Here is a 12,613-nt window from a genome sequence, read left to right as displayed (position 1 = left end):
ATATCACATGTTTTTGCTGAATTTTTAAAATTAAGGAAGACTAGGATAGCGCTATTTCGTCCTTGTTCTGGCCTCATCAGTTAGCCATACCCTTACTGGGTATATGTTACCTCCCTCCTTTATCTCAGCAAGTATAAATAAAATTTAGTTTCTCTTCATCCCCTTGAAGGTTACAAGCAATTAAACTTGCCTCGCATATTTAATATAGGCAGCATATCAAGATAGTATAATACAAGTTAGATGCAATAGAAAAGATTTAATTACAGGTGATATTATAATGAATAAGGAAGTGAGACAAAGTTGTATTCTGGCCCTTCACTATTTAAATTTAAACTATTTCAATGATCTGGAGACCTCATTACTTCAGAATGATGGCCGTTGTCCATCATTAATTATAAGGAGAACTGTGCCTTGTTATATGCAGATGATGCTTCCCCCCCCCTGTCCTCCCCTCCTCCATACTAGATTGGTTTGAAACACATAGATAATCCTTGAGTTACGACAGTAATGAAGCCTGGCCAATACTGCCGGAAGTCAGGATAAGTGTTAAATGAACTGCATCACTAAGTACCCCCCCATTCATTTCTCTCCAATGCAATTGTTAAAAGAATGTGCAGATCATTAAGTACACATAGGATGCCGCAGGAATGAACCTGAAGGGTCTAAGAACATAAGAACATAAGAAGAGCCATGCTGAATCAGGCCGAAGCCCATCGAGTCCAGCATTCTGTGTTACACAGTGGCCCACCAATTGTACATGGGGATCTTGAGCAGAAAGAGAAGGCAAAACCCTCCCTTTCTCTTGACCCCCAACAAATGGTACTCAAGGGAATCCTGCCTGCCTCAACCAACATAGAAGTGACACATGGACATCTGTTTTAATAACCACCGATACACTTGGCATCCATGAATCTGTCTAATCCTGCCTTGAAACTATCCAGGCTGACAGCTGTCACGACCTCTTCTGGAAGTGAATTCCACAAACCAATGACCCCCTAGGTGAAGAAATATTTCCCTTTATTTGTCCTCACTTTCTTACCTATGAGCTTTAGGGAGGGCCCCACGTCCTAGTATTGTGTGATAGAGGTAAGAATTTTTCTATATCCACCCTTTCTATCCCATGCATGATTTTATGCACTTCAATCAAGTCACCCCTTAAATGCCGTCTTTCAAGGCTGAAGAGACCAAGGTGTTGCAACCTGGTTTCATAAGGGAGGTGTTGCATTTCCTTGATCAATCTTGTTGCTCTTTTTTGCACCTTTTCCAGTTCCATTATATCCTTCTTGAGGTGCGGTGACCAGAACTGTATACAGTACTCCAAATGTGGTCTCACCATCGATTTGTTCAGAGGCAATATTATTTATTTATTTATTTGATATTTATGCCATCCTTGTCCTTAGACTCAGGGCAGCAATAGCACTTTTTAACAGAGCTAGCATATTGCCCCCACAATCCAAGTCCTCATTTTACCCATCCAAGGATGGAAGGCTGAGTCAACCTTGAGCCGGTCATGAGATTTGAACCGCTGACCTACAGATCTACAGCCAGCTTCAGTGGCCTGCAGTACAGCACTCTACCTGCTGTGCCACCTTGGCTCTTGCCAACCTATTTTTGATTCCATTCCTGATCATGCCAAGCATGGGATGTCAACACTAGGCATGCTTTCCTTGGGTGTCCCAGGGCTTACTGCACACCCTGAGATAACCCGTGCTCTGCTACCTACCCCTTGGAGTTCTCATAGCCACTTGGGCTTGCAGCCCTCTGTTGCTGGGGAACATGGGAGAATTCAATGTGGAATCTTTTTTGATCCAGCCACCCATGCATACTAGCAATGAAGTGGCTGAGCAGTATCAGGAAAAGTCCTATACTTTGCAAAAAAGAAAAAAGCCCACCATTTAATTCACCAGAAAAACAGCTCATTCCATGCAGGGAAACCTCTGCATTTGGAAATCCAAGTTGACAGAATAACAGCATTGGAAGGAATGTTGGAGGTTTTCTAGTCCAACCTTCTGCTCAAGCAGGAAACTATACTCATGATGGTGAACCTATGCCACGTGTGCTGGAAGTGTCACACAGAGCCATCTCTTTGGGCATGCCAGCCGCCACCCATTGTTCTTCTGGGCTCTGGCATGCCAGCTGGTCTTCACATGCGCATGTGTGCCAGAAACTGGAAGAGCAACAGGAGATGGCTGGTGTACCTTATCTCAGAGTGTGGAGGAAGCATGTGCATGCTGGATGCTCAGCTCAGAAATTGCTCTTCTGATTTCTGGAGCTCCCCTGTGTGTGCACGCACATGCCCGTTTCGGCACTTGGTGCTGGAAAGTTTCTCCCAACACTGCTCTATAGCACTTCAGACAAATGGATGAATAGTTGCAGGAATTATGTATGCCTACTTTAATGAAAAGAAGGACTAGGGGTGACATGATAGCAGTGTTCCAATATCTAAGATCTGCCACAAAGAAGAGGGGAATCAACTATTCTCCAAACTCATGATCCAAAAAGGATGTTGAGACTGTAGAAAACGTGCAGAGAAGAGTGACAAAGATGATTAGGGAAATGGAGACTAAAACACACGAAGAGCGGTTGCAGGAAGTGGGTGTGTCTATAATGAAAAGATGGATGTCCATGTGCTGCCTCTGTTGGTTGAGGCAGGCAGGACTCCCTTGAGTTCCATTTGTTGGGGGTCAAGGGAAAGGGAGGGTCTTGCCTTCTCTTTCTGCTCAAGATCCCCATGTACAATTGGTGGGCCACTGTGCTGGACTCGATGGGCTTTGGCCTGATTCAGCATGGCTCTTCTTATGTTCCTACCCTGATTATCAAGCCACACTCACAAAATAAGCCATGCCCACAGCATGGTAGCAAACATTTTGGCAGCCAATCATAGCTCTTAACTATTAAAAAAAGAGTGAATTTTTTTCTTTAACGGAAAGAAAAACTATGACATGTAAAAGAAAATAATGATTAATGGTGGGTTGCTGCCAGTTTGGACTGGTTCTCATGTACCAATGGCGGAAATTTCCACTCGCTCATGAACCGGCAGTAATTGCTAGCTGTCCACAGTCCTGAAATAGTTCTCCGGTTGCTGTGACTGGCAAAGAGGCTTCTGCGCATGCACAGAGGGTCATTTCTGCGGTGTGATGCATTGCACACGGACGTGAAGCATGTACAGGCGTGCAAAACATGCATTTCGGTCACAATGCAAAATACTAGGGAGAGTAAATGGAACTCACCTCTGATCATGATGTCATTGCAACTTCTACTGAAGAAGAAAAGGAAGCAGCTATTATCAGCATCTGCTATATATTCTAAATCAGATGGATTCCTTCTGGTGTGCTCCGGTGCACATGCTCTGGTAGAAGCCCGCCAATGATGCAATTTTGGCACGATGGCTCCGGTGCTGTCTTTGCTGGTCCGTGCATGCTACCATCTTTTTTTGTAATTTTTTGCAATCTTTCAGCTGTCTGAGCATGTGCAGAAGTAAAATCATCCCTCTGAGCCCTCGCGGAAGTAAAATCTGCAAGGGGACACATACAAGCATGAAATGTCATGATGCGTACTGGTAGGAAAGGTAAGAGGAACCCAGCCCTGCTCTAAACAGCACGGGGAAAAAATATTAAGACTCTTTTAGAGGGTGTTTGGCATGATTTATGAAGCCTGCTATGGTTCTGTTGTAATCAAAGTTTTAGTTTCTGATTTTCCATAAAACTCTTTAGTTGATTCATGTGAGAGATATCTTGATTATTCCTTCAACAATTTTATTTAATCATAGAATATTTCAAGTTGCATTTCTTTGTTCTAATTAATGACTTTTCAGAGCCACTGTCTTAACTAAGTTCCTTAATGTGGCTGCTTGTTTTTTCATTGCCTATTGGAGGGAATTTTCAGTTGGAAGATGTAGACAGAGCTCCAGCAGGGATTCTTAATTAGTGGTAGTGTGTGTCTTACAGAACAGTTCTACATTAGTAACATGAAAAAAACACTGCAGTCCTGTATAACCTTATGTGTTAAATTGATGTAATTGAGTTGTAGCAAAGCAGTAGCTATAATAGTAGAGACAAAGGATTGGGAAATTGCCAAATAAAATTGCCCTTGTTTATCAGACTTAATTTTGATTCTGGGTGTTTACTTGGCGTTAATGCTCCTGTGGAAGCTATTTTATTGAGCATCCTGGGTTGAGATTTTCTCCTCACAACAAACAAATTAAACAATGTAGCTGATTGTTTTTCAATGTTACTCATAGATCTTTGTGAATGATGCTTTATCTGCTAGAGGAGAAGAGAGATGGTGCAGAAGCAACATCTAAATGTCTAAATTTTGTAAATATCAGAAAAAGCTAAGGATAGAGTGAAGTGAAACCACATGCATTCTTTGTTATTAAAACTATGCATACAGTATATGTGTCTGTGCTCCTCTGTGAAGTAGTTTTGAAGGATTTCTTTGTCAAAATGAAGCATCACCCCATTAAGATCTGTTTAGTTCTAACCATACTTCATGAAGAGTGGAGCTGTAAAAGAGGGCTAGTTTTTGAAATATTTTATTTGCTTTTCATTGATTTTTAATCTCTGTGTATAATTAGTAAAATGGATGATTAAAATAGCTGGAATTTAAATTACAATAAACAGCCATTAAAACAAATCTGTTTGGTGTAAAGGGCAATACAGTGATCCCCCGGTTATTGCGTTCCCGACCATTGCGAACAGGCTAATTTGCGATTTTTCAACCCAGAAGTCAAAACACCATCTGCGCATGCGTGCCCTTTTTTCTATGGGCACGCATGCGTAGATGGCGCCGGGCAGATCAGCTGCTGGGCGGCTTCCCTGGGTCTTCCCCCTCTTGCTGGCGGGAGGGCGAAGCCCCCCCCAGCACCCGCTCGCCCGCCGTTCGCCCGGCCACCCGCAGTTCGCCGCTCGCCCGCCCTTCGCCCGGCCACCCGCCGTTCGCCCGCCCTTCGCCGCTCGCCCGCCCTTCTCCCTTCTCCCGGGAAGTTCGCCAGGAGTCAGCGGAGAAGCGGCGCGCCTGTTTTAAAAGATCGGAGCCGGCCTGGGGGATCGGAGCCAGCCTGGGGGGATCGGAGCCGGCCTGGGGGGGCTTTCCCTTTCAGGGCGGGCGAGCGGCGGGTGCGGCAACAGCGAGGAGTTTGCGTGGGCGGCGGGGAAACCCCAATCTTCGGCTCCTCGCTGCTGGGAAGTAAAAACACCATCTGCGCATGCGCAGATGGTGTTTTTACTTCCGCAGCGCTACTTCGCGAAAACCCGCTCGTTGCGGGGGGTCCTGGAACGGAACCCCCGCAATGATCGGGGGATCACTGTACTGTAAGCTGCCCTGAGTCTAAGGAGAAGGGTGGCATAAAAATTGAATAAATAAATAAATAAATAAATAAATAAATAAATAAATACCATACATACATACATACATACATACATACATACATACATACATACATACATACATATATCCTAACTATGGTGGGATAGAACAAAAGATAAAAACCAAACTTGATTAGAAATCAACCAACAAACTACAGGCAATCTTCAACTTACAACCATTAGTTTAGAAAACATTCAAGGATACTGAAAAAAGTGACTTATTTATTTATTTGCCGCCCATCTCACCACCAGGTAATCCTGAGCAGATTGTTGCAATATTCCCATGGTCATCCTCAAATTCAGATGCTTAGTAACTGGCATGTATTTATGATCGTTGCAATATCTTGGGCTCTTATGATCATCTTTTACAACCTTCTGTCAATTGGGAAGTGAGTTTCCCCTAATAACTGTGTCAGTAATGTTAATAACTGCAGTGATTCATTTAAGAACTGTACCAAGAAAGGTCGTAAAATGGGGCAACATTCACCTGACAACTGTCTTGCTTATTTATGAAAATATTGGGCTCCATTGTTGTCATAAGTCAAGGACTTATCTTACTCAGCTAGGTAAAAGTAAAATTCAATATTTTGTGAGGGAAAGGAATGGGGTGGGGACTAGTTTGTATAACTGTAGATTGGTATTACATTTGATTAAAGCTGGCGTCTTCTTATTCTCAGAAGTCTTACTAAACTTTGAGGTATTGTTGCCTTTTGCGGTCTCCAAATACATCTGGAATTTCAAGCCACACTAATGTACACAATAAAGATACCCCATGCGATGAGTTGTGCTCATTTCCAGTATGGCTACTACACATAGTGGTTCTCAACCTTCCTAATGCCACGGACCTTTAATACAGTTTCTCATGTTGTGTTGACTCCCAACCATAAAATAATGAAATTATTAGGAAACTCAGGGGTGGGTTCTAATTTAACTTGCTGCTGGTTTGCTTCCTCCCGCGCTGCGTGGCTGCGCCTTGTGGCCTGCACGTGCTTTAATACCTTAATGTCTAAACTGCTGGCAACAAAAGTGAGCAGTCCCCTAAGTGATAATGTCCAAATGGTGTCAATATTTTGTATGGCCACCATTATATTCTAGTACTGCCTTAACCCTCTTGGGCATAGAGTTCACCAGAGCTTCAAAGTCCTCTTCCACTTCTCCATGATGATGTCATGAAACTGGTGGAAGTTAAGAGATCTTGCATATCTCCACCTTCCATTTCAGGACGCCCCACAGATGCTCAATAGGATTTAGGTCTGGAGACATGCTTGGCCAGTCCATCACCTTTACCCTCAGCTTCTTCAGCAAGGCAGTGGTTGGTTTGGAGGTGGGATTGGGGTCGTTGTCATGTTAGAATACTGCCTTGCAGCCCAGTTTCTGAAGAGAGAGGATCATGCTCTGCTTTAGTATGTCACAATACATGTTGGTATTCATGGTTTCCACAATGAACTGTAGTTCCCCAGTGCTGATAGCACTCATGCAACTCAAGACCCTCACATTCTCTCCTCCACGCTTGACTGTAGGAAAGACACACTTGTCTTTGTACTCCTCACCTGGTTGCTGCCATACATGCTTGATACCATCTGAATCAAATAAGTTTATCTTGGTCTCATTGGACCAAAGGGCATGGTTCGAGAAATCCATGTCTTTAGTCTGCTTGTCTGCAGCAAATCATTTCTAGGCTTTCTTATGCATCATCTTTAGAAGATGCTTCCTTCTGGGACAACAGCCCTGTAGACCAATTTTATGCAGTGTGTGGCATATGGTCTGAGCACTGACATTTGGACTCCCACCCCTTCAACCTCTGCAGCAATGCTGGCAGCACTCATATGTCTATTTCACAAAGCCAACCTCTGGATATGACGCTGAGCATGGGCACTCAACTTCTTTGGTCGGCCATGCCATGGCCTGTTCTGAATGGAATCTGTTCTGCAGCTCAGTTTCAGGTCTTGACAATTTTCTTATAGCCTAAGCCATCTTTATGTAGTGCAACAATTTGTTTTTTAAGAATCTCAGACAGTTCATTGCCATGAGGTGCCATTTTGAACTTCCAGTGACCAGTATGAGAGAGAGAGAGAAATAACCCTTATTTAACTCACCTGCTTCCCCTTCATACCTGAGACCTTGTACCATTAACGCATCACATGACACCAGGGGGGAAAAACTGCTACTTGGGCCCCATTTGGACATTATCACATAGGGGTGTATTCACTTTTGTTGCCAGCAGTTTAGACATTAAGGGCTGTGTGTTGCCTTATTTTGAGGGGACAACATATTCCCCCTGTTATACAAACTGTTTACTCACTACTTTATGTTGTAGCCAAGTGTCATTTTTTCAATGTTGTCACATGAAAAGATATACTTAAATATTTACAAAATATGAGGGGATGTACTGACTTCTGTGATATACTGTATGTGCTTTCCGATGGTCTTAGGCGACCCCTGTGAAAGGATCATTCAACCCCCAAAGGGGTGTGGCCCACAGATTGAGAACCATTGCTTTATGTGACCAATTTTAAAAAATATCCTCCACATAACAGATTAAAAAAACCAAAACCTCCTTTCACATTCTTTTAAATCTACTTTCCGGAATTCTTCCTTTCACCCACTCTTCCCACACTTTTGCCTCTTTTTCTAGGAAAGGTGAAGATTGAAATAAAAACAAAAACCTTGGGGTACAGTCACGTACCATTTTTAAAATTTACCTGTAAAGACAAAGAGTTATTAGAAATGAGAATGGTGTTATAGTTGGCAAAGATTTTGAATACTGTTTTCAAAAGCTCAAGTGTTAAAATAATATCAGTGAGAAAGGTGTACAAAACATATTGGGTTTTTTGGATACTACTTTAAGAATTTCTAAAATATAGTTTTGTATCTAAGTAGATGGTTTCACAACTCATTGTCCTTTTGTCTTTTAATAATAATAATAATGATAAATAATAATTTATTAGATTTGTATGCCGCCCCACTCCGAAGATGTTTCAACATAATATAAAATGGTGATATATTTTGGAATATATTTTGAACCTAATGAGATATAATTCTGAGAAATAACTTTTCATTATTATCTCACCATTCAGCTTTAAAATTCATTTCAACTCAGTTATTCTGTTCTTTTTGGTAACTAAAGAAAAGTAACCACATTAGACAATAAGGCTGCTTGCTATAGTTCCTCTGTGACTAAGAAACACTAAAATTCCATTAATATAATCTTTTAAAATCTCATCATAACACCCACTGTCTTTTTTAGAAGGGAACATGAGTATTTCAATGCAGTTAGCTCAATAATTTGCAGGTGCATGGAATCCTGTCGCTATTCTTCTAAAACAAGTAGGAAATCTCTGTACTGTATATAAAAGCCAAATACCACTCATGCATCATCATGAAATTTCAAGAACTATAAATCCTACTAACTTAAAAATGGCATGTATGTTTCTCTTGGCTTCTAGGTACTCACTAAAAATGATTTTTTGAAATGACCATCAGATCATTATTTATTATATTATTGTTAACACACTTTGATGCTAATGTGTTAGATTTTCTACTCCCCTCCCCCATCTCCCCATCTGGCAGTTGGAGCTGAAAGAATTCTGTTCCAACTGCCAAAAGGGTGTGGCCAGTGACTCATCCAGTCTGCGGGTTGAGAGTTAGCATCTACTCCATGGTAAGGAGTTCAGTTTTGTAGGAAAGCATGGGTATCCAGCTATTAGTTGGTTAATTTTTTTACAAAAAACCTACTAAAAATGAATGTATTGTAATACTTGCTTCGCTAATTGCTTCTGCAAGATTGGTGTGCTTTTTAGAAACATAGAAACATAGAAGTCTGATGGCAGAAAAAGACCTCATGGTCCATCTAGTCTGCCCTTATACTATTTTCTGTATTTTATCTTAGGATGGATATATGTTTATCCCAGGCATGTTTAAATTCAGTTACTGTGGATTTATCTACCATGTCTGCTGGAAGTTTGTTCCAAGGATCTATTACTACTCTTTCAGTAAAATAATATTTTTTCATGTTGCTTTTGATCTTCCCCCCCGACTAACTTCAGATTGTGTCCCCTTGTTCTTGTGTTCACTTTCCTATTAAAAACACTTCCCTCCTGGACCTTATTTAACCCTTTAATATATTTAAATGTTTTCTTCTGCTTTGTTTTGTTTGACAAAATCTCAACCCTTCAGGATTGGTATTTTTGCAACTATTTTTCAGGGTTCACATGGCATGATGATTATACACAGCATATTATAGCCCGTGAACTTTCTGATCTCCCTAAGACTCATGATTGGCATCTGGAAACATCCTCATCTGAAGATCCTGAAGATTCAACCAGGTATATCTTTATGCATTTTATTTATTTGTCAAACTTAGATGGTTTCCCATTTCACACAAATTCTGGATTGATTCTGGGTGGTGCACAATAAGATCTACAATTAAAATATAAAATATAAATTAAAGTCGGTTGAGAAGGGCAGCATAGAAGTCTAATAAATAATAAATAATAAAAATAATAATTAAAATGGAAAACTTGGATAAGAATAAGACTCCAAAGGGGAAATATAAATAATCCTTGATTTATGATCACAGTTGAGACCAGAATTTCTCTTTCTAAAAGCAAGTTGGTTATTAAGTGAATCACACCTGATTTTACTCTCTCGATATAGTGTGTGTGTGTGTGAGAGAGAGAAAAAAATTGTTATAATTGTTGTTAAGTCTTGCTTAAGTGAATCATGTGGTTATTAAATGAATTTGGCTTCTATTTCAAGCTTTTTAGCTCTGGTCAGCTAGTCATACCGTTATAGGATTCGAACCTGGGCTGGAGCTTTTAATTTCTAGGCCACAGGCTCTACTCCCTTTTGTTGGTTGAGCCAGGGGAAATTTAAATGTTTTTCTGTCAGGTTGCCTGGCAGATCCAAATATGGGGGGGAAACTCACTTCCTTTTGCCTCTCAGCCCCACTCCAGGAGCTCTATACAGTAGTCCCTCACCTATCGCTGGTGTTACGTTCCAGACCCGGCCGCGATAGGTGAAATCCGTGATGGGGAATTTATCGACTGATAGTACTTATTTAAGTATCTATATTGTAATTGTTTGGTAAGTTTTCATTGTTTTAAGTGTTTATAAACCCTTCCCACACAGTACTTATTTTAGATACAGTATTTAAATACAGTATTTACAATTTTAGATATATATATATATATTTAAAACCTGCCAATCGAGTTCGGCGGGCTGTTTAAATCTGCCGATCGACTTCCTCAGAAACCCACGATGAAGTGAAGCCGCAGTAGGTGAAGCGCGGTATAGCGAGGGACTACTGTATATATATGGTAATACCCTTTGTTTATTCTACTCTATTCTTTCTCTATTCTTTCTAGGAATGTCATACATACATACACACACATACATACATACATACAAAACATTAAAGGTAGCCCTCTACTCCTTGTGATGATACTTTCTAGGAAGTACACCTACCCAGATCCAGACTCACACAGCACAAAGAGTAGAAGCCTACCATTAAAAACTTCCTAACAAGAGGGAAATGTTTAACTTAAAAAAAACCCCAAAACAAGTTCAATGTAATAACAGCCCTCAAACCTAGGTTTAAAAACACTTATTGACAACATGGATTGAAACTTTGCTGAAAGGCTTTACAGTTGATATGTGTTCCTTCAAGTTATTTTCTCAAATTGTTTTTTTTTATTTTATAAATTCTGTTTCTTCCTTTTAGCCTAAAGCCCTATTCTATATTTTTAAAAAGCTTTTAATATCATGATCTTTTTGCCATAGCATATTTTTGCCTTTAAATGCTGCCACTATTATCTTCCCTAATCAGGTATTACACAGGCTATATATTTCAAATATTTCAGGTTATTTTTAAAAAAATCTATTGCATATTTTTTTAAATGCAGATAACATTATGTACCTTGATTGTGTTGCCTAGGATTTCAAAACAAAAACCTGACCGGAATTTGGAAAAAGATGTGCATTTTGCCAATTCCCCTCAACAATATCTTGCCTATCTGGATATTCTTTCTCAGTCTGGAGCTCCAAAATTATATTCAACAATAAATGCCAACAAATCCTCTTTTAAGGTAAAAGAGCTTGATTCATTTTACTGTTACAATCTATTTGTGGAAAAGTGACACAGTAAATCTTTTTATAGTGGATGTATACTTACAATTTTGAATTTATAGAATTTTGACACTTACAGAACAACTGATTCAGCAATTCACAAAATACCAGTTATCAAAAGGTGTGAATCAGCCCACATGATGCACATTAACATCTAAATGGGACCTTTATTTGCTGCATATGGTGCTTAAAGTTGATGCTTTGCTTTCATTGTGCCGACTTACCACTTCATTTGTTTATATTAAAAAGAATTTTAAAAAATCAATGGTGGGCATTTGAAGGGGTCCTCATTCTTCATGTAAAACTATGGGAATATTTTTTTAAAAGAATGATTTAATCAGGGCATTATAGTTTGGATATGTGTCTAAGGATTTGGCTTGCAGAAATAAATATATCAAAATGTTAATAAGCGGGTACCTTGGTTTGAAATAGCTGAATTATGAACTTGTGGGATGACTTGAGGTGAGTCAGATCCATTTACCTTACTTATCCTCCAAATCCAATTTGTAGTACTTCTGTTCAGAGGTGGGCTTCACATAAGTTAACAATCGGTTTGCCTAGTACAGAATCGAAAATGTGAGCAGGCATGGCTTCAAACACATGGCGATTTCTTGCAAACGACTTCCAGCAACCTTTTTGGGCAATTGTGGTGAGTAGAGCAGGCAAACCATGGAAATCAGCTGGGCTTCAACCGCAACAACACATGAGCACACAACAGATACAAACTTAAAGTAAAAAATGGACTGCAGGAAATATGACTTTGATGCATGGAACTCACTATCAGACTCTGTAGTATCATCACCTAACCATCAAAACTTTACCCTTAGACTATCTACCGTTGACCTCTCCCAATTCCTAATAGGTCAGTAAGGGGCATGCATAAGTGCACCAGCGTGCCTTCTGCCCTCTGTCCTAATGCTTCTTTTTTTACTAGTATCATGTATATGAATATTATTTATTTATTTATTTATTTATTTATTTATTTATTCAATTTTTATGCCGCCCTTCTCCTTAGACTCAGGGCGGCTTACAACATGTTAGCAATAGCACTTTTTAACAGAGAATAGATACTTGACAAAACAAACAAACAAACAAAATAAAAATAAATAACCTGCAGCAAC

General features: G+C 40.0%; 1 protein-coding gene across 1 annotated transcript in view; it reads left to right on the top strand.

Moving 5' to 3' along the window:
* Positions 1–12,613, top strand: part of PTPRN2 (protein tyrosine phosphatase receptor type N2) — a 797,416-nt gene that overhangs the window by 217,760 nt on the left and 567,043 nt on the right. Inside the window, exons 4-5 of the mRNA XM_070729468.1 lie at positions 9,571–9,691; positions 11,302–11,452. Of these exons, the coding sequence (XP_070585569.1) occupies positions 9,571–9,691; positions 11,302–11,452 (272 nt within the window). The remainder of the gene's footprint in view (positions 1–9,570; positions 9,692–11,301; positions 11,453–12,613) is intronic.

The sequence above is a fragment of the Erythrolamprus reginae genome, chromosome Z (assembly GCF_031021105.1).
Source record: "Erythrolamprus reginae isolate rEryReg1 chromosome Z, rEryReg1.hap1, whole genome shotgun sequence".
Taxonomy (NCBI): domain Eukaryota; kingdom Metazoa; phylum Chordata; class Lepidosauria; order Squamata; family Dipsadidae; genus Erythrolamprus; species Erythrolamprus reginae.
Note: the sequence above shows the minus strand (reverse complement) of the source record. Positions and strands in the feature narration are given on the sequence as shown.